The sequence below is a fragment of the Passer domesticus genome, chromosome 9 (genome assembly GCF_036417665.1).
Source record: "Passer domesticus isolate bPasDom1 chromosome 9, bPasDom1.hap1, whole genome shotgun sequence".
Lineage (NCBI taxonomy): Eukaryota > Metazoa > Chordata > Aves > Passeriformes > Passeridae > Passer > Passer domesticus.
The window spans coordinates 3,070,303-3,098,223 of NC_087482.1; the positions used below are offsets into that span (position 1 = coordinate 3,070,303).

General features: G+C 48.9%; 1 protein-coding gene and 2 long non-coding RNA genes across 3 annotated transcripts; all 3 read right to left on the reverse strand.

Moving 5' to 3' along the window:
• Positions 1 to 10,070: 10,070 nt before the first annotated feature.
• Positions 10,071 to 13,136, reverse strand: LOC135307033 (zinc finger protein 541-like). Its single transcript, XM_064431725.1, has 4 exons — positions 12,903 to 13,136; positions 12,480 to 12,568; positions 11,863 to 11,949; positions 10,071 to 10,383 (listed from the first exon to the last, which is right to left on the reverse strand). The coding sequence occupies exons 1-4, from the start codon at positions 12,964 to 12,966 to the stop codon at positions 10,375 to 10,377; spliced, it is 249 nt and encodes an 82-aa protein (XP_064287795.1). The 5' UTR covers positions 12,967 to 13,136; the 3' UTR covers positions 10,071 to 10,374.
• Positions 13,137 to 13,521: 385 nt separating this feature from the next.
• Positions 13,522 to 15,911, reverse strand: LOC135307034 (uncharacterized). Its single transcript, XR_010367778.1, has 3 exons — positions 15,657 to 15,911; positions 14,080 to 14,429; positions 13,522 to 13,635 (listed from the first exon to the last, which is right to left on the reverse strand). It is a non-coding gene; the product is annotated as an uncharacterized LOC135307034 (long non-coding RNA).
• Positions 15,912 to 19,265: 3,354 nt separating this feature from the next.
• On the reverse strand, positions 19,266 to 20,282 carry LOC135307035 (uncharacterized). The gene is made up of 2 exons (XR_010367779.1): positions 20,111 to 20,282; positions 19,266 to 19,955 (listed from the first exon to the last, which is right to left on the reverse strand). It is a non-coding gene; the product is annotated as an uncharacterized LOC135307035 (long non-coding RNA).
• Between the last annotated feature and the right edge of the window lie 7,639 nt (positions 20,283 to 27,921).

Consider the following 27,921-nt stretch of genomic DNA (forward strand, 5'->3'; position numbering starts at 1 on the left):
AAATGACCTTGCCACCAAGAACTTAGAAAAGTGGGAGAGATGGAATCAGGTGCACAGGATCTGCATTGTGATTCTCCCACAGGCCTGAGGACACAGCCCACTTCCACTGGGCCATGGCTTTTTATCCTACATCAAAACTTTGTGCTTCAGGTTGTGGTGGTGAATGCCCCCGGCCTTGTCCAGCCACACGGTGGCCTGAGAAAGGCTTGTGAGGCCTGGGCCTTGCTGAACAGCCCCTGGGCCCAGCTCCTCCTGAGCTTGTCAGAGACACTGAGCACTCCCAGGAGCTTGTGCTGTCTGACGAGCTCCTGGGGTGTCCTGTGAACAGCCTTGGAAACCACTTTTCTTGCCTCAGTGGCACAACATCCTTCTTCTCCCCCTTTCAAAGACAGGCTGCTGACCCACAGTGTGGCCATGATGAAGCATTAACAAAACACCCAATATATAGAGACCTATCTTGCAAAGTTGCCTTAGCCAAGGTGCAAAGCTCCATTCTTGGAACAGATCATCCAACCAGAATTCACCATCCTCTTTAATTTGGGCTGTCAAATCTTTCAGTTTTTGTACGCTTTTGTGAATGGATTCCGAATGATCAGACAGGTTCATACAACACAGTCCTTCAAATTCCTCACAACCATGTCCATGTGCCAGTAAAAGAAAGTCAATTGCTGCTCTGTTTGGAAGGGTAGCATGTCCAACACTATCAACATCGGTCAACATATCACTAATGGCAGAGGATGTGGCATTAGTTTGCTTGCTCAGCCAACACCCAACTCGATCTAATTGTTTCAAAGCCACTGCTGAAGTCAATTGGGGTAAAAATATACTTGCTGAAACCCTTCTTGCAGCTTTCCAAGGCATGAAATCACTCTGACAGTTCTCATCGTAATGATGAGCAGATTTTGTTTTCCTTTGTTTCCTTTTCATGACTGCTTTAGCTGAGGGTGCGATTACAGTGAGCATCCCAATGCCACAAGGGTCACCTTCAAGGTGTGCTGGAATGCCTTGCCAAGCCCTGTCTCCACAAATGAACCAATATCCCTTAGGCAATTGCCGGGGATGTAGGTCAGCCTCAGGAAGCACATCCCAACTGAAGAATTACACCAAAACCTCAAATTTCTATATGCAAAGTAATGGGGAGTAACATTGAAATTTGGAGGATCACCTTTTCGCCAAGCACTAGCTATGAAGGTAAAGCAAAAATCTATTGTTAAAGAACCAAGGATTTCCAATTCTTGGGGTTCAGAAGCTGACCTCGGAAGTTTTTTGGCCCAAAGGTTCCAATTCAGTGTGGGATTGTTTCCATTGTCAATTTCACCTGGCTTACCATTGGATTGTTTTTTGACTAAAGGCAACTCTTTTACTGGCACACCAACCAGACAGGTTGAGAAAGGTTTTTCTGGTTCCGAATTAGACAACCATATGGTATCTGAGCCGGCTGCCTTGGCTAAGGTCACCCAAACATTTGGTTTTGGTTGTTCCACAGGCAATTCTGCACGACAAAAAAGAATTAAAACCCACCAATACCAACATACAACTTGCATTTGCTTCATCTTATCCATGAGCTAAATTTTGGCAGAATCCTTACATATATATCCATTTCTAAAATTTTGCTTTCAACAAAAACAAAAACCCAAACTTTTGCCAAAAGTCAGCTCTACAAAACAAACATTCGACATACAATTGAGACACTTATAAATAACATTAACACAAAGCCAGAATTTGCAGGTTCCACCGATGAACAAGGAACGTCAGGCGTGACCAGGGATCTCTGTGCTCGGCTCACATCTGCGTACTTGCTTCCTCGGTTCTGGGCTTGTCAACACGTTCTGGGGTGTGATATGGTTTGACATTTTTGGCTGGGACCCACCTAATTCCAGCACCTGTAGAGACAGAAGCATACCCGTTGCCCCAGGTTATTAATTGGAAAAGACCTTCAATTTGTCCAGATTCAGGGTTTCTAATTAAAACAGGGATTTTCTTTCAGTTTCACATGAGTGTTATTTGAAAAATGCCTAAAAATTGATGGATCAGGTTCTGCAAAACGAACTGTTTAGGAAATTAAAAACATACAAAGCTTTGTTCAGTGTCATCTGCGGTGTGACCTCTGCTCCCCCTCTCTGTTGATCTAAAATGCGTTTTAATGTTTGATGTGCTCTTTCAATAATTGCTTGGATTGTGGGAGAGTGAGGAATACCACAAACGTTGATGTGATCTTTTGCTTGAGCGAGTGTGGCAGTTGCAGGCTCCTTTATTCCTGTTTTTGGACTTGACTTAACTTTTAGTTCAGGGAGATTAAGACTCAGGCAATATAGATGGGGGTATTTCCTGCTGGATTTCTCAAGTGATGGAATGTAGGAAGGCCTTCCAGGTGGAAAGAAGTGACGGAGTGCCTGTCTCAGATGAAGAAAGCGAGGCACTGCAAGAAACCAGCATGCCAGGGAACTGCTGTCCTGGGCTCACGAGTCCGACTGACGGTGGTCCTGCAGGCCTTTGCCCATGCCTGCTCCAGCTGGGCCATCTGCAGCCAAAGCTGGAGGTGTGAGTGCAGCAAAGCTGCTGTCCAAGGAACGCAGCACAGCTGCTGTTGAGGCTGACTGTTGCCTGTAGTGTGTGGGGAGGATATTGCCGGCAGCAATTGCCAGAGAGATGCTTGAAGGCATCTCTGGACAGTGGGCTTTTGGGGGGGTCCTTCTACTTCTTGCTCGGGCGGTAAAGACTGTCCCAAGACAATGCTCTTCCCTTTGAAGTGATGAAGAGGAACCACTGAGCTCCTCACCCTTGTTCCTCTCCTCTGCTCTCCACAGCAGCTCCAGCTGCGCCTCTGCGCTGTCTCTCATGGGCCTCTCTGAGACAGCAGCAGCTCTGAGATAGCCACCTCCTGAGAGGGCAGCCCAAGGCTCTGTTCAGAAGAGAGCTGTGCCTCAAGCCTTGAAGCAAGCCTCACAAACTCTTCTCATATAGACACCCACACTTGCAGCCTTCCAGATGCACAACTGAGAGCTGTGGGACATATGCACGCTCATGCCCTGCAGTGCCCTTTCTGAAATGCCTCGGCTGCTTCTGAGGGAGCTGACATGCCACTGCAGCAGCAAAAGAGCTCTGGATTCAATGGGGTCCGGCAAAAAGCGTGCCTGGCATTTGCCTTGTGTGTTGCTCTGTCCAGTGGCCAGTGCCTTGGTTTGCCACCTCATCCCTGCTCTCTGCCACTGGGGCCGGGAGGGGCGGGCCCGGGGCTGTGGGGCTGTGCCGGCCCCGCTTCCCGGGCCGCAGCTCCAGCTGCCGCCGCTGCCTGGGAGCGGCCCCGCTCCGGCGCGAGGGCCGAGGCGCCGGTGTCGGGCCCCATTGGCCGCTGTCGTGCCGCCGCAGGAGAGCTCCCCGCCGTGTCCCGGCTGCAGAGAGCGGCTGCCGGGACGGTTGGCCTGGGAGTCTGAAGCGAGCATGGCCCAGGGAGCGGAGCCGAGAAATAGAGACCGAAGAGACAGGGGCAGGAAGCAGAACGGAGAGACAAGGGGAGCAAAAGAGGGCCAGGGAACGGGGCCGGAGCTGCGGGAAGGGGCAGCAGGGACAGAGGAAGAGACGCAGAATGAGCAGGAGGGAGCAGGAGAGAGCGAACGCTGGGCTGGGGCGGGATGGAGACTGTTGAAGAAGCTTTGCAGGGACAACAAAATAGAGAGCGAGTGGCAAAGAACAGGGCTATAGCGGGCAAGCAAGGGACTGGCAAGTGGCTAGAGCAACACACAAGGAGAAGCCCAGGGGCAGTTTTTGTATGCACTCCAGTAAACCCCGAGGTGTTTTCCTGCTGCAGTGGTCGCTGCCAGCCAGCGGCAGCAGCTGGGGCTGAGGCCCGGCAAGCGGGGCCGGCACAGCCCCGCAGCCCCGTGCCCGCCCCTCAGGGCCCCGTGCGCAATGGCGGCAGCAGGGGACGAGGAGGCCGCGGGCTGCGGGCAGCGCTGCCGCCCCGCCGGGCCACACGCCGCGGGCGGCTTCAGCAGCAGCACAGGAGCTCTGGGGACACTGGTGCCGCAGCTGGTGACGGGCCGCCGAGCAGCACAATGGCGCGGAGCGCGGTAAGGGAGAGCCTGGGCGTGTGGCCCCTTAAGGAAAAAAGGAGGGCCGTGTTCATCGGTGCCTCCCCTGGGGCAGGAATGGAGGGCCCGAGATGGCGCTCAGAGCCAAGGCCGAGGCAGCTGGGCAGCCTGCCTGGGTCCTACGTAGGAAGGAGATGTCACCAAGACACCCTCCAGCCTGCTCTGGCCCTCTGCTCATTATGGGCTGCGGCCTTCACGGTGGGCAGTGATGTGTGCTTGATTCCAGAGGATGCCATGGGCCGAGTTTCTGCAGCTTGTCAGCTGCATAGGACTCTTACGAGCCTTGGAGAGAGACCCGAGGGGTGGAAATCTGTCAGTGCCTCTTTGCTTGCAGCTGGAAACACCTGGGGCTTAAGTGGTGCTTCAGGGACAACCGTACCAAAGGTGCTCTAGAAGGCTGTCCAAGAGCTTCTGAGCGTAGGTTGCCTGGCACACATAAGTCATGCATATTTATTTGCCAGAAGAGCTGCTCGGCTAAAAGGCCAGCAGTGTTACCTGATATCTGCAGCAACCAAGACATTTGTGTGTGTCCCGTGGCGGTGCCTGATGGTGTCCGAGGACAAGGCAGAGGGAGCTCAGGGGCTCTGGATGACTGCTTGAGGGATCTGGGGCACATGTGGTATTTTCTTCCCCCACGTGCAGTGAGCCAGACCCAGGAAGGCTCTAGAGGTGAATAGGCGGCAGCCCGGTGTTCCCAGCAACAGTGTGGGAGTTTGACCGTGGGTTACTCTACAGGACAGCAGGCCTGATGGTGGCACATGGGCTACATCTGCCTGAAAGGGAAAAAGGCTCTTGGCTCCAGAGTTAGCAGGGCTCCTTGAGAGAGCTTTAAGTAGCATTGGAAGTGGAAAAGGGAGTAAACCAGGCTGACGGGGGAGATGCGTCAGCACTGCACAGCCATGTTTGGGTGACAGTGGAGGATGGAAGCAGTGCTGCCATCAAAGGTCATGAAAGTATAGCAGAAGTCATGGGAAAAGCAGGTTTTTGCCACAATTCTTTCAGACAAAAATACTACCAAAGAAACACTCTTGAATTTGGGCTTTTTACAGCAGCCTTCATCCAGGTCTTCTTCTAGGGAATTTCTGAGGAATAAGACATGAGTGCCTCTGCATTCCCATGCACAATGCTGCCTCCAAAATACTCCAGCCCTTCTCCATTTGGCTCCTTCCATTCCTGTGCAGAATAAGGAAATTCAGTAGAGGGGAGGTGCAGGAATTCACAGGCAACGTGGGCGTACATTGGGGCCTTCACAGCCATCACTTTGTTCTGAGGTCACAGAGCTCTGTTTGATGTCAGGTTCCAGAGCCCCACTGTGCTCTTCAGTGCTCGCTCTGGGCAACACTGCAGCAGCAGCAGCAGCAGCAGCAGCAGCAGCAGCAGCAGCAGCAGCAGCAGCAGCAGCAGCAGCAGAGTGTTGCTAGCAGGGGGGATCATGGTCCTGAGCCGCTACCTCCTGCTGCTCTTTCTCGTGGCCCTGCCAGCCCAGAATGCCCAGAGTGCTCCAGCAGCTGGGCAGGGAGCAGGTAGGCAGGCAGGGGCCAGCACACAGCCCTGGCTGGCAGCAGCGGGGCCGGGAGCAGGGATGGCTGAGCCAGGAAGGCAGCACGGGGCAGGCAGAGGGGCAGAGGCTCCAGGGGAGGTGTGAGGGGCTGCAGCTGCTTTAGGGTGCAGCATGGAGAGAGCTTCCTAAGGAGCAAGGATGTGGGGAGGGTCGGGCCAGGCCCGGAAGCTCAGCACCAGTTCTCCATCACTCAGCAGTGGCTGTCCGTCCCTCCGCTCTGGGTGTCCAGCCTTCTGGCCCGGCTCCAGGGCTGACTCGCACACAGATCGTGTGGGCACGCCACGGCTTTTCCCTTCATGTGGGAGCTGCCAGCTCAGTGTCCCAAGGGCAGCCAGACCCCCCTGCAGCTGTGAGGATGCAGACCTGCTTGAGCGTGCCCTAGCAGTGCCTTCCACATCCAGGCCTTGAGGTGTGCCCATGAGGGCAGTGCACGTGATGGTAACTTCTTGTGGGTGTTTGGTTGTAGTTGTGGACACAGAGAGTGCTCTTTCAGCCCCTGAGCGAGGGGCAGATACCGTGCTGACTCCGAGCTGGTACCTCAAGCGTGAGTAGTCAGTCTGTCCTGCCTTCACAAAAAGGAGCGCCCCTTTTCCCTGTTTTATTCACGAGAAAAATACCGTCATAGGTTAACGTGCTTTTGTAAATCTAACAATAGGGATGAAGGATGACAAGGTTCCTGAAGAGTTCCCTGAAGGATTGCCGGATGTTCCAGAGGAGCTCCTGGCAGCCTTGCATGAAGCCCCATCTGGTTAGTATATCCCACTCTGTTAACCCTGGCAGCCGGGAAGCTGAGCTTTTGCTTCCTGTAGGCATGTGCTGTATCCTGGACAGGCAGAAGCACTCAGTCAGAGTCCTGCTGCAGGCCCACTCCATTTCACAGCTCCTGCAGGGAGCCCTAGAGATGGTCCAGCACAGCCTCCGCTCGCAGCTGTTCTTCCAGATGACTGCCAGGGGCTTCTCCAGCTGCTGCTGCAGTTGTAGCATTCCTGGCCAGGGCTGCTCTGTGCAGACATTGGCATCCAGATGTTGGGCAAAGGCCAGTGCTGAATTTGGGTTCGCCACACGCTCAGCACAGCATGGAGGCAGCAATGACATCAGAGCAAGCCTTGGCTGCCCCTTGCAGAGCTCAGGCTCAGGGACGGGTTGAAGCTGGAGTCCAAGGGTGAGGGGGAACCTGAAGGTACTCCTTCTGTGGGTCATTTGGTTAAGTCTTGGCTGGTTTGGGTCTGCACTTCTTGTTGCACTGCAGAAAATCCAGCTGTCGATTCCTCCTGTCTTGGGGGGGACAGCGGCCTCGTCAGCGCCGCTTGCCGGAATGCCCAGGCCATGGTACCGTGCTTGTGCTGAGGGGCAGTGGCTTCTGGTTAATGTGTGCAATGTTTTGTTTTTCTGAAGAGACAGATTCTGAGACTGTGCCGGAGACCTTAGCTGTGGAAGAAAGTGACAGTGTGCCAGGCTCACATGAAAAAAGAGAACCAACAGAGGACACCAGGACACTTGCTGAGCCTGAGGAATATTCAGGTGAGTGCTTGCTAGATGCTGTCTTGGGCAAAGAGCAGCATTTCTGCTGTATCCCTGCAGTGCTCTCCATGGGTGAATTGCAGGTGCCCAGCACGCAGCCCGGGCCTGCAGCCCGGAGGAGTAGATGGGGCAGTGCTGCTCCCTGGCACACACTGGGCTCTTGTGCATGAGAGCTTGATGGGATCCCTCTTGGTCCCTGATGCTAAGACACCAGAGCCAGAGGAAGCCATCTCTGAAGACAACATCAGATGTCAGTTCTGATCCACTAGCAGTGCCAGTCCTTGGGCAGCTGAAGCACACTGTGGGGTTATGCCTAGTGCAGAGCACAAACGCTGACTCTTGCATTGTCTCTTCTCCTGCCAGGGTCATCCGGTGGGCAAAAAGCCCAGACTGCTGGACACTGTGACCCGAGCAAGTACTACATCCTAGTAGGGACAGTAGCAGCCTCAGCTTTGCTTCTGCTTGGGGCAGTGTCTGGCTATCTAGTCATGCATCAGCTGCTGAAGAGAGACAGGTGAGTTATTAATTGCTGCCATTGGCAAGGAAGTCTTTGCAGCATGCAGGAGCGCCCAGGCGGCTCCTAGCAGGGCTCTGAGGAAACTGTGCTCCAAATTCCTATCTGTGAGGAGTCTTCTTGGAAATCTGTTTCTACAGGAGGAGCCAGGAGGACAAAGAGGCAACAGGACAGGACTGGGACTCTTCCTGGGAAAGCTGTGGTCAGCCTAGAGGTGAAGCAGAGTCAGGAGAAGGAGCGGGAAGCAGCGAGAGAGCCCAAGGCAACGGGTTCAGGGACAGCTGCCGCCTGTTTCCTGAGCTCTTTGCAGCAGAGCTCGCCCAGCTGCACAAGAACATGAGCGCAGACCCGTCACCTCTGCCCACCTGCTCCTTCTGTGCTCTGGCTGACAACACCTCTTCACGGGACCACTGGATTTCCCTGGAGTCACCTCAGCCCACAGCATCCTCTTGGCCCTCCTACCAATACCTGCAGGACTACTATCTGTTAGAGGATGAAGATTAGTGATAGTGATAGATGGTTAGTGATAGTGATAGCCATAAATAGTGATAGTGGTAGTGATTCTTTTAGTGATAGTGATAGGGACACTTGATATTAGAGGGTGGTGGTTGTTTTAATGATAGTGATAGTTAATATTAGAGGATAGTGATGGTTTTAATGATAGCGTTAGTTAATATTAGGGGATAGCGATTGTTTCAATGATAGCGTTACTTGATATTAGAGGAGGGTGATTGTATTAGTGATAGTGATAGTCATAAATAGTGATAGTGGTAGTGATTCTTTTAGTGATAGTGATAGGGATACTTGATATTAGAGGGTGGTGGTTGTTTTAATGATAGTGATAGTTAATATTAGAGGATAGTGATTGTTTTAATGATAGCGTTATTTGATATTAGAGGACAATGATTGTATTAGCGATAGTGATAGTTAATATTGGAGGATGGTGATTGTTTTTGTGATAGTGGTACATTTAGTGATAGTGATACTTGGTATTAGCAGACAATTATTGTTTTCTTGATCTTGATAAATAAATATTTTTCCAAAAGCAGTAAGTTCTTGCCTGGTGTGGCTGTTTCTGTTGGGGTAGAATGCACAGAGCTGGGAGCAGGGCTGGGGCTGTGACAGGAGCTCTGAGAAACTTGCACTGCAGTGCAGGAGCTGCTTGTGCCACCTCAGCCTGCTTTCCCAGCAGTGGCCGTTCACAAAGCTTTCCTGCACCAGCACAGGGACACGCTGGCTAGCAGTGACATGCAGAAACTTCTCTGGGAGCTCATTTGGGATACTGCCCTGAATCAGGAAGGTCTGGGCAGAGAGGGAAAGATGTTCTGCGAGGGATGGCTGTCCAGCAGTGAGCACATCAAGAGACCCGAGGTGGTGACTTAGGTCGTGGCAGTCCCTCCCTGAAGAGCTTCAAGAGAGGAGCATCAAGGAGCAGAAAGCTGGAGCCGGGCTGTGTGAGAGGGGAAGGAATGTCCTATCAATCACAGGAGCCTTCTTAAAAATTAGATGGATAACAGCGACTATAATTATAATAAAAATTACAGTCTTGTCGCACGCAGTATGGGAAAAAAGCCAGAGCTGGGATAGAACTGAGAACTTTTGTGGAGGATTTTGTGAACAGCTAGCTAGTTGACAAAGGTCACACTGATATAATACCATTAGTTAAGCAAGAAGGAGATGAGGATAGGAGTCAGCAGTCAATGTCCAAACCTGGCAAGGGCACTGTGCCCTTGGTGCAACATCAGGATGGGGGAGAGGATCGTTAGTTAGAAATATGAAGAAAAGATGTGGACAGCTGCAACATAGTAGCCACAAGAATGCTAAGGTAGGTGTAGTTAGCTGATAAGTAACTAACCAATAATGAGCTCACCTTTTGCAATATGTATTAGCCTCATTAACACCAATATAAATGTATGTGCCTACCAATAAAGTTTTGAGATTTGCTGATCACTCCTATTGAGTGCCGCATTTTTTCCGCCGATTACCACAGGCCTCAACCCACTACTTTTATCCCAGCAAGTACAGTGAGACAAGAGCACTCCTTTAGATCCAGTGCATTGAATTCAGCAAAGCCTCCCCAGCCACTCCCAGCTGAGATGTTCAGGAATCAAAGGAGGAAGCTCCACCATGATTTCATTGGCAGTAATGGGGACACGCCTCTGGAAGTGCTGCCAGCTGAGCCGGGGGCTGGGCCTGGGGGGGACTCATGTGCCCCCATTGCTCTCTCAGGGCAAATGCCGTGTGTGCAACACCAAGGAAATGTAATGAACACTGCCTCGGGGATTTCATACAGACAGAAAGGCCAAATGGAGCAAACTTTGGTTTAATGATAAAAACAGATTGTGTCTCAACAAAGACAAAATGTAAAAAGTTGAAGCATAGAAACACCAAACACCAAACATTTATTGCTAAATCTAACACTACTAATACATCTTTAATAATAGTTATATATCTTATATATATCTTAGCTAATAAACAGAGGGATTCCTATCATGTAAACTAATAGAAGAATAAACAATCCTAAAAACTTGAAAAACAATCTTATTTCTATCTAGTCCTGCAGACGCATAACTCTTGCTAGCCTGGGGCAAATGCAGGGCTAATTTGGCCTTTTCTTCTTGGGGAGAGGCTGTGCATCCTTGCGTGGGCGATGTCTTCTCCTGTGCTTGTTCCTCTCCTTGATGGTTTCAAACTCCCTGGAAGACAGGAAACAAACCATCCATTGTTAACTCCATACACACCATTAAGCCAAGTGCCGAGATCTCCCTTTTTGGATGAATTTCCATCTTTTCAGGCTGTGACAAATTGGTAAAGTGATCAGCACCATGAGTCTGATCTTGCTGGTTTCAATTCTTTGAAATGTCTTCCTCCTTTTGCTTCATCCTAGGTTTAATTGGATCAGCAGCATCAAAGCAAGCTTTGATGCATGTGTTCCTGTTTGTATGAACTGTGTCTTGTTGGGGCATGGCAAGGTTTCACTGGGAATGCTGGGTTTGAACGAAGCTGTTTGGGTTCCAAGTAGGCTGTAAGCTTGAGCAGGGCTGCCAGGGGCGATCCTGCAAGTGGCCTCAGCTTGCCCTGTGGTGCCTTTGGAAAGGGTCAGCGTGCTTTAGGCCAAAGGGGCAGCTGGGAGCAGAAGGAGGAGGAGCTTGCGCACCGTTGGCACTGCCCGCACGGAAAGGGGCCTCCCGCCGGCTGGGGCGGCTGGCAGCAGGGACACTCCGCGCTGCCAGCCCGCTTGCGGCTTCTCTTCCCGGTCTCCCCAGTCTCCTTCCTGGAAGGGCTTTTCCTCCTCTTCCGTTTGCCCGCAGTCTGGAAATCAAAGAATCCTTACTTATGCTTCCTTCCTTCCTTTTAGAAAGCTGGAATTCACAGCATCCACCCCAAAAATCTATTGGCCTAAGCAAATTCTTCCAAACCCCGAAGAGCTGAGAAAAGGGCTGGATATGGCAGTGGGCTGCGGCAGGCTGCCAACCATGGAGGTTGGAAGAAAATACTCCCCTTTACCACAGCTCTAAGGGGGTGGGATAAATACGTGGCTATCCATAGTTCTACATGTCTGATTTCTACCTCTCTGCCTAACATCTATTTATCTCTGGTTTTCCTCCCCACATGTCTAGGGCATGGCTTTTACATTCAGTCACACTAGTGAAGACACATGATTACCCATTTTCTCCTACCCAAAATAATCTCTCTCTCTCCCTCTCTCTGTCTCTCTCTGTGAAGCAAATTGCTCTCTGCCAGTAAGGAAAGTATTAAAGGTGCCATGGCACTGGCAGCTCCTTTTTGGGGATACGCTGGGGTGCTACAAAAGATCTCTAAAATTTGGCAGCATCTCCATGAAGGCAGCCCAGATGGCTGATGTTAGCAAGCAGTGGGGAATGAAAGGTGTGATTGGAATCTGAGGGTGCCAGCCCTTGAGAAACCGATTTGTAGAGAGTCAAAGCCCATTTTGATGGTGGTGCTGCTTTGTTGGGTCAAAGTTGTGCTCCACAATTCCGTATTTCAGGGCAGCAGCACAACAAAAGTCTGGGTAGCACCTGCTGCGCCTCTCCCAGTGCGTGGGACCAAGGGAGCCAGGCAAAGTGGCATGTGGTGTGGCTTGACAGCAGGGTTTGTCCCCTTCTGCCAGTTTCTTGACCCTGCTGGCATGTCTGGATTTTCTTCCCACTCACCTGAGCAAGAGTGCTGCTGGCAAGTTTCTGCTCTTTTTTCCAGCAGTAGTAGTACTCCACACACTGTGCCACAGTCTTACTCGGGATCTGTTGTGAAGAGCAAAAGAAGGAATCTGAAACAGCCGTCCTGTAGGGTGCATTGGAGAACAATGAGAATACAGAGTAAAGTAGGAATTAAAGTCACGGAGAAAATTGAGGAGGGTGTAAAATGAAATGAATATGCAGGAGTCAGAGAGGCATTATGCAATGTAATAAACCGAGTATTGTGCTACGTGGTACCACATGTAATGCACAGATCAACACCAAGTCCCTCTAGCAGAGTTCTTCTTTGCCCCGTTCACTGCAGTTACCCCAGCCCAAGGTGTTGTGGAAGCAGCAGCATATATGGGAGACAAGTCTAACAGAAGAGAGCTTTGTCTTCCAAAACAGCCTGGAGAGAAGGGCTGCAGAGGCCGGATCATCATTTTCACACAGGCCTTCCATGTCCTGTTCTGTGGCTGCTTTAACAGTTTTGGTACTTGAGAAGAGAGGGACATAGGTGCAGTATTTGGTACCAGCAATAATCAACATGTCCCTTCTGATGATCTGCCAAGGTGAGAAATGTCCTGTGGCTTTACCTGCTTCTGGATGAGATGGAAATCCTTGCCGTAGGTGTGGAAAGCCTTTTGGAAGGCCTCCTTCTCCTCAGGTGTCCATCTATCAGAGCCTGGCAAGAAAAAGCAGCAGCTGAATTGATCCCTCTAGCCACTTGAAGCAGATCCCACTGGATGCCGAAAGCAAGCTGGCGCCAGCCGTCATTCACGTGTGTGCATGTCTGCTCCCTCAGAAGGTGATGAAGACGAGAGCAGGCATTCCCCAGGGAAAAAAGCATGGAAAACGAGTCAAGCTGAAGGAGTAGATGCTGGTGCTTTCCCTGTCCCCAGAGAAGGCGAGATCGTGTGCTGGTTTTAAGCACAACTAATTGAAGCAGAAATGCTTGACACGGCCATTAAGCGCACGGCAGCATGTGTCAGTGAAGGAAGAAGCTGGGCTTGGGTTACCTGCATAATGATAATCAGCCAAGGGATGGCCTTGAGCTGTTGGAGGACCCCCTGAGAGCAACATCTCTAGAGCCTCCTGCAAGATGCAAAGGAAAAAGGCTTGAGCTGACCCACAACACAAAAAAAGAGCCAAACCCCACCAATGCTGCCCTTCAGCCGCTTTGCTTCTTCAGCTGAGGATTCAGGCCACTGGCTCTCATATGGGTCAAAGATTGTGCTTTGCTCCCAGTCCCTCATTTTTGCTGCCCAGCCCTTGGCCCCTGCTCCCCAAGGGTAGCATTTTCCTCTCCAACTCCATGATTTTGCTCCTCCTGCATCCTGAATTGCCTCAGCTGACTGAGGCTTCTGGGAATTGCCCCTCAAAATGTCTTCGAGAACACAGATCTCCAGGAGGTTTTCAAGGCAGCAGGCTGCAGGACCCTGCGGCACTGCCTCCAGGAGAGATCTTGTCCCTGCTGGAGCCATTTGGGCTCAGCCCTGCCGCAGCTGGACGAGACACAGCAGGCAGCGAGTGCTCTGCTGCTTGTGAACTCCCTTCTTCAAGGAGCAGCCAGGAAAGGCTGTCCCGCTGCCCGGGCCTTATCAATTCCCTGCCCACTCTTGCCCGCGCCCAAACAGCCGCTTCCTACCGGAACGCTGCCACGAGCCTGGTGCAGGCAGTGCAGGGCGAGCTCCAGCTGAGCTGCTGCCCCGGGAAGGCCACGGGAGCTGGCCATGTCCAACAGTTCTCTGACTGCAAGCACAACAAAAACCCACCCAAAGTCAGCCTTGAGCCGACAAAGGGGAAGGCTTGCCGTACAAGGCAGGAGGGAAAGCACAAGAGCTAAAGCCTGCAGCTTGGAGAGCACGAAAAGGAGAGCAAAGCAAAGGGCAGCTGAAGCAAGGGCCCACCTAGTGCTGCCTCTCCCTTCCATGCAGCTTTTGGCATAAGGAGTGGGGGCCAATCTCCCCTCTTCCAGTGGCACATGCCTCTGACCCATTTGGAGAGCAGCACAGTTGCTCTTTTTCCTGCTCTGCTGCAGAAGCAGAGTATTGTCCTTACGCCTACCACTTCCACAAGGGAAGATGGGCATGACAAGGAGAGAAGCAGAGCCTGCCAAAAGCTGCCTTTTTACCCAAAAATCACCATTTTACATGCCCGACTATCTCAGGAGTTGAAGGAAAGCTAGACAGCTACCTCTGTCTGGTTTTTCCAGGTCAGAGTCGTCTTCCTCCAAGGGCTTCCAGACCAGGGTTGCAGGCTCTTCATCCTCACTTGGCGGCCCGGTCTGCAGCTCAGGGAGCTCAGCCTGAAAGTCACTGCCAACATTGATGTGTCTAGAGGAAGAAGGAGTAGGACGTAAGAAAGGCAAGTGGTCAAGAGACACCTGGCGTGCAGCCACAGCCTTGGACCAATCCCACCCTGGCTCTGAAGGAGCAGTTGTCCTGCTCGCCGTTCCTCAAGTTTGCTGTCCTTTAACCCTAGGCCAAAACTCACGGCTCAGTGTGGGCTCTTGCTTTCCTTTTCATTGTGCCTCTCCTTTCCACCTGAAAGAGATCAAAACAACGCTCCAGATAAAACTCATTCTGCCAAGATGTGTCGGTAGCCTGCTTCTCATCCTCATCATCACTGAAAACCCCAAGCTCCTCTGTCCCAGCTCCTCTCCATTAGGTGTCATTGCTGCATTTTTCACTTGGAATTTCTGAGGCAGGTCCCTCTAGCAGTCTGCAGCTTGCTCAAGAAGGAAAGCTGAAGGGCAGGCACTAGAGTGCCTTGAGTCTTGGGGCCAGTGAGAAGAGCCAAGAGGATGCATGGAAGATGCGCTACTGCAGGCTTGGGTTGGATGGAAGGCAAAGGTTCTTCAGCCAGAGGGGGCTTGGGCACTGGAACTGCCTCCCCAGGGAAGGGCTCCCAGCACCAAGGCTGAGAGAGCTCCAAAAGTCTTTGGACACTGCTCTTGGGCACAGGCTGGGATTCTTGAGGTTGTCCTGAGCAGGCCCAGGTGCTGGGCTCCATGATCTTTGGGAGTCCCTTCCAGCCCAGAAAATGCTGTGACACTGTGATTGTGTTCCTGAGAAGCACCACTCAAGAGGGCATCTCACAGCTGCCTCTGACCGTGAGGCAGAGCCAGCCCTACACACATTGAACAACACAGACAAATCTAGAGCAATATCTCTCTGGAAAAGAGATGCAAGGCAGTGGGAAAAAATCAAAAAAGCTATGAAAATAGTATGTGTCTGTAAGTGATGTAAGTACGTGAGTATATAGGAATTGCTGAAACCAGATCATTTCTGAGGATGAAAGCCAGTACTGCAGACAAGCCCAGCAAACTGCTTCCATGCTCTGATGGGCAGGCATCCCAGAGGTGAAGTCCCATCCTTCTGGTTTTTCAAGCTTTGCAGGAGGTGTGACCAGAGTGAGGGCGTAGCAGGATTAGCGGACACTGAACCCCTGACCTCCTGCAGAATGACCAGTTGGTTTTGGGGTCACCACAACGTAGTTTTAGGACTTAAATGGGTGCCACGAAGTTTTACACAGGTCACCAGTGGACGAGAATCTGCAAGTGCACCGTGACAGCTCCCTACGTCCCTATGGAAAGGTGTGTATTTCCCCTGGAGGCAGCATTATTCCTGGAGAAGTTGCAGCCTGCTTTCATGTGCAACCTCGTCTGGGGAAAGTGACCACACACCGTGTCTGTGGTGGTTGGTGGCAGAGCCAGCTGGAGCCTCCTGCCGTTCTGTGAGTGCTTTGGGGGCCCACGGGGATTTTCTTACCTTGCACAGTGCCAAAGTGCTGTGGGGATGCTTGGCAGTAGACGAGGAGATGAGGATGTCGCTGCAGATGCCAGCTGTGGCGCCGAGTGCAGAAGGTGGCTGCTGAGGGACAGCCAGGAGCAGATGCTGCAGCTGCTGCTCCAGCGCTGCTCCACCAGTGTTCCACCAACGGCCGCAGGATCAGCAGACAAGGGCAGTTGCTACAGGCACAGCCCAACATTCCATGCAGAACCCCAGGGGAACCATGGGACAGAAACAGGGATAGGCCACCTTTGCCCCTTCTACTTCTTCTGCTGCAAGTTTGCTCTGAAAACTGAGGAGAAAAGCTCCCCACTGGGGCTTTTCTCCTCAGTCCTCTGGATGGGGAAAAGCAGAGCCGGGACAGCTCTGGCTCTCCTCTTTGCTTCTCTGTAAGGTGCCTGCAGCTGAACAGGCACAGGAGGCTGGCTCTGTCCAAGCGCCCATTCCACATTTCCTGCACTGCAGAACCAGGATGACTGGGTCTCCTCTGGCTCTGAGAGGAGCTTGCAAATCGTTCCGTGCAGAACCAAGTGCAAAGCTTTCTGTCCAAGTGGCAGCATTCATCCTGCCCCCTTCCTCAATTGTCTGGTGCCCAATAATGTCACTTGATGTTTTCCCTCCTTTGGCCTGCTGAGCTGTCTCTCACCTCAACACTCCTTCCCTGAAACTTGGAGAAACGGGATGTTTCTCAGGAGAGCCGATGGGGACACACACACTGGGGCAGTGCACCAGCATTGCTGTAGTCAACAGGTCATGCAGAATTTCTAGGTCTCTCTTCCAGCTCCCTTGAAGAAGGGAGAATGTTCGTCTCTACTACTCTGGCATTCCTTTAAGGAAGGAACACCAAGAGAACGAACGGCTTTTCGACATGAACGGCTTTCGCCTTTGTTTGAATACTTAGATATGGTAAAACCCAGCCACTTGTACTGCTTCCCTGCCTAAGGTTATAGTAAAACAAATCTTGCTTCCTTCCCAGCAGACATCATCCACACATATGCCCCCAACCTGCTGGGAAAACATCTGGAACAAGGCCCACTGCAATGCAGATACTTTGTAGGCTCCAGATCCCACCTGCACTGGCTCCAGCAGGCAAGGGCAAGCTTTGGTCGCTTCCCAGAAGCAGCCTGGCCATTCCCCCCTGCCTCGCCCCCTCGCCATCCTCCACAGCCCCTGCTGCCAAAGCCTTGCTAGGCAGAGCCATTTGCTGGGCTCGGTAAAAGAGTGACTTGGATTCTTCTTTGGTGCAAATACCAAAGCTGTGAGAAGTGAGAGGATCAGGTTCACAGCCGCTCTGCTTTAGCTAAGGACATTACTGGAGGCTCAGAGCCTGGTCCTTTAAAGAGAAACTGAATCTGAGCTACTGGTGTTTTCCTGGTGCATGTGGACATTTATTTTCTACAATCTCAAGATGATCCTGAGGTGTTCTAAAAAGTCTCTTTTCCCCAACTCAGCTGTCGAAAAAGGAGTCAGAAGTCTTCCGTTTTGTTCTCAAGTCTGTTTATTATTTCTTATCTAAAACATTCTCTGTCTGGCTTGCAGAGGTCTGTTCTGTACGTCAGTCTGAGGCACACTGCCCTCCCCCAGGGCTGGTGTTGTCTTTTATACTATAAACTACGTATTCAATATTTACAGTTATGTCCCAATACCTATCACCTGTGTTAGACAGTGACTTTCTACTCTAAACCAATCCCAAAGTGCCACCATCACCAAGAAGATGGAGGCTAGGAAGAAGAAGGGAGAAGAACAGGACAATGCCCAAATTCCTCCATCTTGTGCCCCTAGACCCCCATAGTCAAATTCTTCAAAATTCCACCTTTCACCCTGTGGCAACTACTGTTATGCTACTTAAACTTTTGTGACTTGTAATTCTTCATATAAAGTTGGTAATTTGCTCCCATGGGTTGAGATTGAATTCCCAAGTGTCTTTGGTTTCCTGCCAGGGTCTCCAAGCCCCTGACAGGATTTTGAGCCATCCAGGGCATCCAGAGGGATGTCCTGGGTTCTGACAGAAGAAAAGACTACATATGGGACTTATCCTTTATTTGATATGAAACAGTTTTCAACAGAAATCGGGGAAAAAAGCCTTTGAACACATCTTTACTTTGAAGAAAGGTGGCTGCAGCAGCAAATACTTACCACGACAAATAGGCATGAGCTGTCATTCTTTATGTTGTTATGTGTGCCTGAAATACTGTCACTAAGCCTCTACAAAACACAGAGTGCAATGGGAATCTCTATTTAATCTCCTCATCAGTACAACTTATGCTGGATTCTGAGAGACCTATTTAATTACTTTAATGCTTCGACCATTCCTGTGAATGTTCAAAAGCCATTAACCATGGCACTCAGACTCTGGCAGATATTTGGTCTTGAAGGAAAACTTTTTACTGAGTTTTTTCTTATGTCTTTTAAAACACACTGTGATCAGTTAATATCATGAGTTAGAAAGCCATAGCATGTTGAAAAGCACTATTGTAGCAAACATCTATGTAGTCAGAAAACGTCCTTTAGATAAAATCAGAATGTCCAAGGACTCTATCCTCTCCCTCTCTCTTTCCCTTGCCTCTTCTTTCTACCTTTCCCTTCCCTTTTCCCATTCCCTCTTCACTCCTACAGTCTCTTATATTCACAGAGAGAGGTTTCTATAACCTGTCCCCTTTAAAGGGATTTACCACCCCTTCATTAACTCTGCCAGATGCTGTTTGAAGGTGTTCTCTCCGTTCTCTGAGAGGCATCTCTACACCATCCTGCCCCTGCAGACACTCTGGCTTGGTGGCAGAGGCTGTCACAGCACTGCCAACAGCAACTGTGCAGCCAGAGCTGCAGAATCTGTCACTGCTGGCCTGAAAGTGCCAGCCCTGGATGGAAATATCAGCAGGAGCTCATGCTCGTCCTCCCCGTGCTGACAAATCCCTGCAATCCCTCCTGCTGTGCTCTGTGGCAGCACTGCCAGAGGAGGCAGAGGACGTGACACATCCTCAGGGACACCTCGGGCTGGCTCTGGGCAGCAGGACCTTCCCTTGGCCCATGCTCACTTCTGCAGACAGCTATGGCCATGAGCCTCACACACTCCTTGCTTTTTGGGGCAAATCCCTTCAGCTTTGCTCATTTAAGGCTCTGCAAGGGGCCAAAGACCCAACCCTCTTTTTCTGAAAAAGCAGATGGTGGGCAGTTCTTCAGCCCACAGAATTAAAAATAAATTCTTTTGACCCAAGTAGCCTCCAAGCACATATTTTGGGAAGGAATTACTTTCCCACACATAGTGCACTTTCCCTCTTTTACTGCTAACAAAATCCCAGTGTTTGATGCAAACAGCCCCAGGATATGTTCATGAATAGCTCATCAAATAGCTCACAATCAGCCCCTTGAGAAAAGCAAAGTGTGCTTTCTAATGTAACCAGTTAGTTTGAGTTTTGAATGTTTTGCATTTGCAACTGAGACCCTGTAAGCAATTCTAATTGTTGGCAGTAGGTGAGATACTTCTGAACAAAGAAATCAGTTTTACATGGCATTTACCTGGTCATACAAAAGAATGGATGTTTGGAGAGTGTGTTTTTATAATGTCATATGTTTAAGGTGGGACACACACAGTGTACAACATCTCTCCTTTATACTTTTCTTTTATAAATACATAGTTCTAAGAATTTATAACTTTTATTTGGCTTAAAAGATCAAAGACTCAGTAGTAAACACCTGTCAAGCCTCCTGGACCTCCGTTCTGGCCACCCAGGGCCATAGGGTGCTACTGCAATAGTTATTTTTCAGGCAACAGTAGCAAACATAGGCCCCAAGGCACCAACCTGCCCCCTTTCTGTATCATCAGCAATAGAAATTGGTTTTAAATTATGAGAATTTCCAACTCCCAAATGTCAAAAAGTATGTATTTTCACATGCAAACTATGATGGCTTTTGCTGATGTTTATAACATTTCACAGGGCCAAAGATGACTCAGATTTCTGAAGTTTTACAAAATAGAGATGCAAATGTCACAGGAAGCACAGCAAGGATAAAGGTTTAATCACCCTGAAAAAACCTCTCTTGCTGAAGTGTCCATAGAATCACAGCTTGATCCAGAGTGCACCAATAGCACCTTACCCTGTCCATGAGCCATCCTGGAAATGCAGAGCATGCCAGCCCCAAGTCTGGTTCTAGTGCCCGTTCTTATGCACAATTGTCTCCAAAATCTGCAGCAGCACAAGCCAAGGTGAGGGCAAAGCCCATTCTGAGGATGCCTTGGGGACCCTCCACGCCTGTTCCGAGCACATGGGACAGCAGGTTCTGCCACAGCAGCAGAAATTACATTATGTGTTAGTAAATGCAGCATTTAGAGTAGCAACTAAATAGTCCTATCTCAGAGTTAAATGTTCAATTCTTCATAAATGCAGTACCTAAACCAGTTAAATCCCACCTACACCCCAGACATCCACCTATACCTGCTTGTGTAAATTGTATTTTCCACTCCACTCCCTGGCCCTTCTCTCACCACAGTCCTCAAGCCCTCAACCAGGCACAAGCCAACTTCTCACCATGCTGTTAGTAATCACCTGCCCCACCCACAGCAGCTGTGCAGGTCCCTGACTGCTGGGAGAACAGACTTGAAATGCAGACCCCATCCTCCACCACCAAAAAAAAAAAAAAAAAAAAAAAAAAAAAAAAAAAAAAAAAAAAAAATCAATCAAATTTTTCTAAATCATTTCAGACTAGTGAAAGATCAGGACATTGAGAGACTTGTTTATTACCTTCAGGCCAATCAAGATAAAGTTTATGTCCTTCTGTATCAAGGGAAGTCATGGCTTCATTTTGAAGCCCAGTTTTATGTTTTGTCAGCCCACTTTCCTTCCTCGTTTGTCCCTGCTCCCCAGGAGGCCACTCACTAGGCATATATAGAAATACCTGTGTCTGAAAACACATCTACATGAGTGCATGACTTGCACTGCAGCAGTTGAAGGCGTTGTTTTTATTGCACAAAGATCACAAACCTCTTCTAGAAGAACTGTAGAGTTCTTACTATGGAGCTGTAAGAACCCTGCCAGCACATCTGCTGCTAAAGCAACAATTCCAGCTTTGCAGTGGCTTAAGCGGGCTGAGACAGAAGTGTTGCTCCATCAATGCATAAACCACAACAAAGCAGTGGGGACAAGCCTTTGTTCCAAGTGTGACTGAAGCTTTGGGAAGCAGGTTTGCCTGCAGAGGGCACACAGAAGCATGACACCTTTGCCTGCTGTGCACCTACAATTTCTACACCATCATTATCACTGCTCGGGTGACTGAGCAAGCTGACAGTGTGTGACAGATTGTCTGTCGTGTACAGAAAGTCACAGAAAGAAGAAGGGAGGGAGAAAACAGGGAAGATGACAATGCAAAAGATGTTGAAGGAGTGTGGCAAGGATTGAGGATTAAGAGACAGAAATAAAAAGAGACCATACCCCTAAACTGTCAAGTGCTGAGGAGAAACTGCAAGTACTTGCATACTTCAGCTCACCACCTGGACTTGCATGCCTTGTCCACATTACCATAATTTCAATAATTTTGATTCCTGGAGAAGCTGCCAGGTCCCCAGTACCAGTCCTACCTCCCTTCCAGCAGTCTCTGGCTGGGCAGAGTTGAAAATAGATCAGGGATTATCTTTTACTCCAGAAGCATTCAAGACAGCCAGAGAGGTTCCAGGAAAAGGCCATAGTGAGTGCCCAGGACAAAGAGATTTTAAGCAAGTGGAAGAAGGGAGTATTAATTGAGGATCACAGTTATATGTTGGGGTATAACCTTTCAAATATTTGTTGCTTTTGAAATAGAGATTTTTGGAGTTCACTTGAGTTAGCAATATGAATTAAGCATTTAAATTTTAGCTTGTAGAATTAAGTGTTGATTTTTTTCCTTTTACTTAAGAAATCATGGATGTAATTATCATGCCAGGCAAGAACAGGCGGGGCCAGGGGTTGGATATGCATGAAAAGGTTGAGCAATGTCATCTATATGGAGCACCTTTGTGAATAAAAGATTGAGCTCAGACCAGGGCTCAGGGCACAAGTTTTCAGGAGAGCTATCTCGCTTGTGCCGGGTGCTGACAATACAGACCCAGTTCATAACTACATCAGATTGTGGAGTCTATTTATTCCATCTATGGCTTCACTTTTCTACTGAAAACTGCAGGGGAGAAAGCCCAGGCAGAAAAGGGAAGGAGAAGCCACGTAAACAAACCCATAGCTCTATACAAGGACAGAAGCAGATTTCATCTTCACCAAGCTGAAAAGAGTGGTTTTATTAGGAAAAAACAAAAGCAAAAATACCCTAACATAATATATATTCTCCCACCACATTCAGACATTACAACAATAAAAATGCACTATAAAACCACTGCATTAAATTGGTGAGTTAGGAAAAATAAACAGGGCACAGGTTAATCTATATAGATCTTTGGAAAGATGAGCAATTACAATCTGCACCCCAGCTCATGCTCAGTATTTACTATAATCTTAAATAACAATAAAGTCAAACACAACAGAAGACTGATGTTCCTACCTTCTGCTTCCAAACTCAGCCACGGGTGGCAGCAGCTACCATGAGCTCCATTCTCCTGAGCTCACAGCGCAGCGCAGCTGTTCCAGCCACACCAGCACGGGACTGGCCGCAGGTTGTACAGCCCGTGCCTGAGCCAGGATCAGAGCGCGTTTCCTCTCAGGTAAGGGGAGCCCCGTGCTCTTCCACAGCTTCTCCACCTTCTCCAGGAGCAAAGCAAACCCCACCACAGCTACAAAAGCTGATGCTTATCAAAGTTTTCCCTTAGCAGCTTGGAAGAGCCAACTCCCGCAGACTCCGCAGAGCGTCCGTCCCGGAGAGCCAGCCGCAGCTGCCCTGCTCTCCTTTCATCAGATCCGGGTGACACCCACCCACAGCCATTGAAAAGGGTCATTCCCAGCCTGGGAGCCAGGCAGGTCTAAGCAGCGAACAGTGATGATCATTAGAATCACCTGAGTAACAGCTGAGGTGACTTAGCTCCCTGCTTTGGACAGGCCCCTTTGGTGTCCTTGTGCAGTGGGGTAGTCCCTGCCCCGGCACTGGCAGGGCTGGAGGGCAGCTGGGAGCCTTTCCCAGCGCCTGGCAGCTTCTGCAGCTTTGGCAGCTGGGGCATGTCTTGTGTCTTCTGGAAACCTGCCACCACAGGGGGATCCTCAGGTAGCCTCGGGCTGGCATCTCTGATTTTTTTTGCAGTTCTTTTGTTTGTCTTAGGTCTGAGATCAACAAAAGGGCTTTTCCCACAACTTGCAAGCCGCTAAGTGAAATAATCTCGTTAATTCACCAAACACAATATTGCTGCCCCAAAGCAAGAACACACAGGCCAGAAATATGTCCATGCATGTGAAAAACACATATGAAAACTGATAAAGTTTAATAAAGGACAACAGGAAACAAGGACCATAGCGCAAAGGTTATTATGGCTGGATGCATCTGGGCACTCAGCCAAGCCCACGCTGTGTGTTGCATGAAGATTGCTGCATATGCATAGACCCTTATGCATAGCAAACTTTAGTTTACATGTTCCAAGAATTGTTTTGCATGGCTCCTCCTGTGTCTTAGAGCATGCATATTCCTTGGTTGTGGTTTTAGTCCATTCTTACCACCTCCAATTTTTGGACCTTGGTCCGCACCATCTTCAGACAGTGAGTGCTGACAGTGGGCACATCTGTAGCAGGTGTCTTCTTTCTATTTTCATTGGATGTTATCCCATTTAAGTAGGCATTTGAACACAAGCATACTTCTATCAGCTATTTCACTACTATGTCTAAGCCTAATTAAGAACTGAAATAAAAACTATATCTTTATAAGAAAGTTACTTTAACATCACACATATAAAATCTATTTTAATATTTGCAAAAAGCCAATATTAGAATATTATAATGTGTATCTATAACAATCTATTGATAATATTGCTGAAAGAAGGAAAACTTTTCTAAATACCTAGTGCCTTTGGTAATCGCTAAAGGTAATGTAGCTTGGGCTCTACTACTGTTTACTCATCTTTCTATTGCACAGAAATCTTGGATACTTTAGTGTGTAGATCTGTATTTATGACATTCTCTGAAATGGAAGTGAGAGGACAAATGGGCTAAATTCAGATATCTGAAGTTATGTCTGAACATTTGCTGAGGTAAATCAAAGACTAAAGGACAGCTACTCTTTGTGAAGAATGCCAGAGCAAGTTAAAATATGTATTAACAGGCATAATCAACACACTAGAATTAAAAGAGCATCTCCACCAGAAGAGAGAGTCTATAAAATCACACTCTGCATCAAGAAAACATAATGTCTATCACTACATGGATTTGTCGCTTTGCACGCCCCTCTGCCAAGTGCAAGGGGCCTCAAGGACTGAAAGCACAGGGAGCCAAAGGGAGACAGCTGCACCTACGTCACTGGGGGCTCCTGGGGAAGCAGTTTCCTTGAGAATCAAGCTCCTCTCCTCCAAAGGCACTTCCCCAAATGTCTGCATTTCCCGGGAAACACCAACACACACTTCAGAAACCCTGGCAAGGCTGAATTCCTTATGCTCCTTGCAGCACAGGCGCTCCAGCTCGAGCTCATCTTCCTTCCCCCGGCTCTGTGTCACTTCCTTCCCCATGCCCACGTGTCGCTTTGGGCACGCAGCCCTGGGCCCCTACAAACACGAGCTGCCCGCTGCCTCTGCACGTGCCTGAACTCCTGCCTGCGCTCAGGGCAGCAAAACCAGGCTGTTCCCAGCCAGGGAGCGGAGCCCTGTTCCCACAGGAGGCTCTGGTCAGCCCCTTGCAGGACGCTCCGCTGTGCATGCAGCACTTCTCCTGCCCACCCAGAACGCTCCTGGCACAGCAGAGCACAAGCTGGCCGGCTCTGGGCTCAGCACTCACCAAACACGGGCACAGGAAGAGGCAGCGGCTGTTTTGCAGCCATGTCCAAGACAGCTGGGAAGGGTCCCCTGCCTCTGGTCTCACTTGGTTGGCTTTCTGAGTGGGCCTGAGGCAGGGGCTGCGATTCCTCACTTGTGGGGAGAGCAGAGCTGCCAGAAGCGCACCCAGCCTGCAGGCACTGCCTGACAGCGCTGCGGCCACTGGGACGCTCGCGCCTCTGAGTCACAGCCACTGCACTGCTGCTGCTGCTGCTGCTGCTTCATTTGCTTTGAGGCACACCCAGAGCTCACTGTTAGGCCACCATGGTCTCTGGTTCTGCCCTCTTCCTGTCCCTGTGAATGCATGGAGCCTTCCTGTGCTTTCAGCAAGCTCTTGGGGAGAACTTCCAGCATGGCAAGCTCCTCTGCCCTTGGTGGATGCTTGCCATAGAAGAGCATACTCAAGCTGGCTCTTCAAAAACCCAGGGTCCTTGTTCCCTTCAGTGTGCTCAGCACGACCTTCAACTCCATGGTGCTGTGCAACTGGAGCAGCAGGACAGGGACCTCTGCAGCCTGAGCTGCCCTTGTTCCTCTCTGCCCGTGCACAGACGACAGCGTGGAAGAGAACGGCAGCAGGGCCCTGCGTGTCCCCGGGCTCAGGATTTGTGCTGCTTCAGCTCCACAGAGGGAACCACGGGTGAAGTGAAAAAGCCAAAGTGTTTATTAAGGGAAGGCAAAGCAAAGGGGTGAACTGGGAGGGAAAAACGTGGATGGGCAGAGCGTGGGGGCTGGAGGGAGGGAGCTGCCAACAGGGAGGGAGATGGCAGGAGCTCCTGGAGCTTGCCACAGGCTCAGCTGTGACCAGCAAGAGCTGGGCTTGGAGCTGCAGCTGGTCCCCTCTGCTCTGCAGGTGGTCCCGTCTTCAGTGGGAACTGGGAGTGGCCAAAGGACACTGGATCTTCTGAGCCTACAGATGAAGTTCGGCAGATCTTGTGCTGAACATCAGCTGGACAAATTGCTTTATAAAGGAGGGGCTTTATTAGCTCAGGGCTTGAAGGGCTCAAAAAGGGAGGAACAGAGAATAAAAAAGTCTTGACTAGCATTGATTTGTTTGTTGTTTGTTTTTTAAAATTTTCTGGTCTCTTGATAGCTTAAGAGTTCCAGTCTATCTATTTTTTACATTTCTTTGTTTTGATTATTTGTTTTTCTGATCTATGGAAATCTATAATATCTTCTCAGCTTTTTTTTTGTTGTTGTTGTTGTTTGTTTGTTTGTTTTGTTTGTTTGTTTGTTTGTAATCTACATCATGACTGCCATGGTAAGTTACTTACCAGACAACAAAAACTTTATGCACTTTGTGTTTGCACTGCTGGAAGCTGTGTCAGCTGTGTCATGCTCCTTGTGTGCCCATAAGATGTGACAAGGAGCAGCTGTAGTGGATGTCAAAGGAGTGCAAGGAGGGGTGGAGGAATCAATTTGCATTCCTTAGAAAGAAGGGAAACAGAAGTACTGAGATGCTTTACACTACTTCTGTGATGGGTTTCTGGCATATTGTAATACAATTATCTACAAGCAGGAAATCAGCAGGCTGCTAAAAAATGACAGCAGAGAGCTGAATACCCCTAGTGCTGAAGGGCAAGGGATTTAATTTGTTCCTATGTTGGTAGGGATCTCATTCTGTGATAAGGTAAAGAAACAAATTGCAAGTAAAATAAATCTGTGCACATCCGTATTGAGACACTCTGACTGGCAAGGTGTCTGGATGTTGTGTGCATAAGAATCTCTAACCAAATACCAAATTCTAATTGATTTTCACAAGTGAATTCATACTGGATTTCACAAAGGCAGTTGTCAATGCTCTGCAGGTGAGCAGCTTCTTGAATTAGGAGAAACTCGCTCACTATTCTGAGCAGACTGCATTCTGAAAGTGCAGGTGAAAGAGTTAAAAAATCTCATCAAATACCACTTAGCAGAGAAAGGATTTCTAAATATTGCATTGTAAATAGAAGCATATTTTTCTGATTTTACTTTCATTGTTCTGTAAAATTAGGATGACTTTTATGAATAATGAAGAAATGAATTTCTGTTTATTGAACATAAGAAATTATTTTTTTCTTTACAAATGCCAGCATAGATTAAATACTATTTCTATATTTCAGAAAGCTGTGGGAGAGCTGTGGAGAGTTCTGTTTAAATCACCCCAAGTGATTTCTAAATAACTTCTAAATTGTTTAAATCATCTCCAGCCCATCAGAGAGGAAACTCTTTTTGTTAGAGAAGCAGCTAACTCTGTCTTTTCATACTTGAATATCTGATGCTTTGAATAATACGTGACATTTGAATGCTGATTTTGCACTTGGGACCCAGATCATCTACCAATCTTTAGGGATATTGGGACCTGACATCCATCTCAGCAGCTTGCTTTATGCAGTAACCAGCTGCAAGCAACTTAAAGAACATCAGCTGTGAGAGTCACTCCTAAAACTTCCTGTCTCCAAAGTTAAATTATTTAAACAAATACTACAGTTTTTTAATAAGATGTAAAATGTATAAGGAAGCTTTCAGAATGGCTTATTGAGATATAAATTGTCTGTGATTGACTGGAAATACACCTAGGTGCTGTGATGGTACCTTTTTGCTATGGAAGTGTGAGCCTGTTGTTACTCAGGAATGACAGACTTCATTGTCAGGAACAAGAGGTTCCATAGAGCAAGGAGTTTCCAGCAGTGCAAACCAGCACCAACCATTTTGCAAGTCAGGACAGCCTTCAATCATGTTTGTTTCTGAGTTTCATATTGGATGCTCTCATGACTGTTTTCTTTTCACGGACTCATCTGGAAAATGTGGAGATCTTGAGCTGTTTACACCGACTAATCCCTCAGGCTAGAACTACAGCAGAAAACAATACATGTGACAGACTCCTTAATCCTTTTATGATCTCCATCTTTAATAGGCATCCTGATGGCACACAAGAAACCTGACTGCAGAGTAGTCATGCATACAGAGCACATGTCACTAGTTGCTCAAAAGTGGGCCTGTGGGTATTTCAGAAGGAGTGGGTGGGTGTTTTCTATATCACATGCATGTGACAGCTCTCTTCATGTAGTAGGTGAATGCAGTAACTGATGTTCCACCACTAACATTTGTTTAATGTAGTCAAAGAAAAGCGGGTTTTTTTAACATTATTTGTTTCTATGTATTCTACTCTGTGTCGTAATGGATTCTGAAGGCCATAGTGACTTTTTGGTCTGTTTTTTTTTAAGAGGTCCAATAGCACAGTTAACACAGTTTAATTATTTCTCCATGTAAGAAATTTCACTCCATTTTCCGCTTTCCACATTCATTCAGTTTATTTTCATCAGGTGCCAGCTTGCTGTCCAGCAA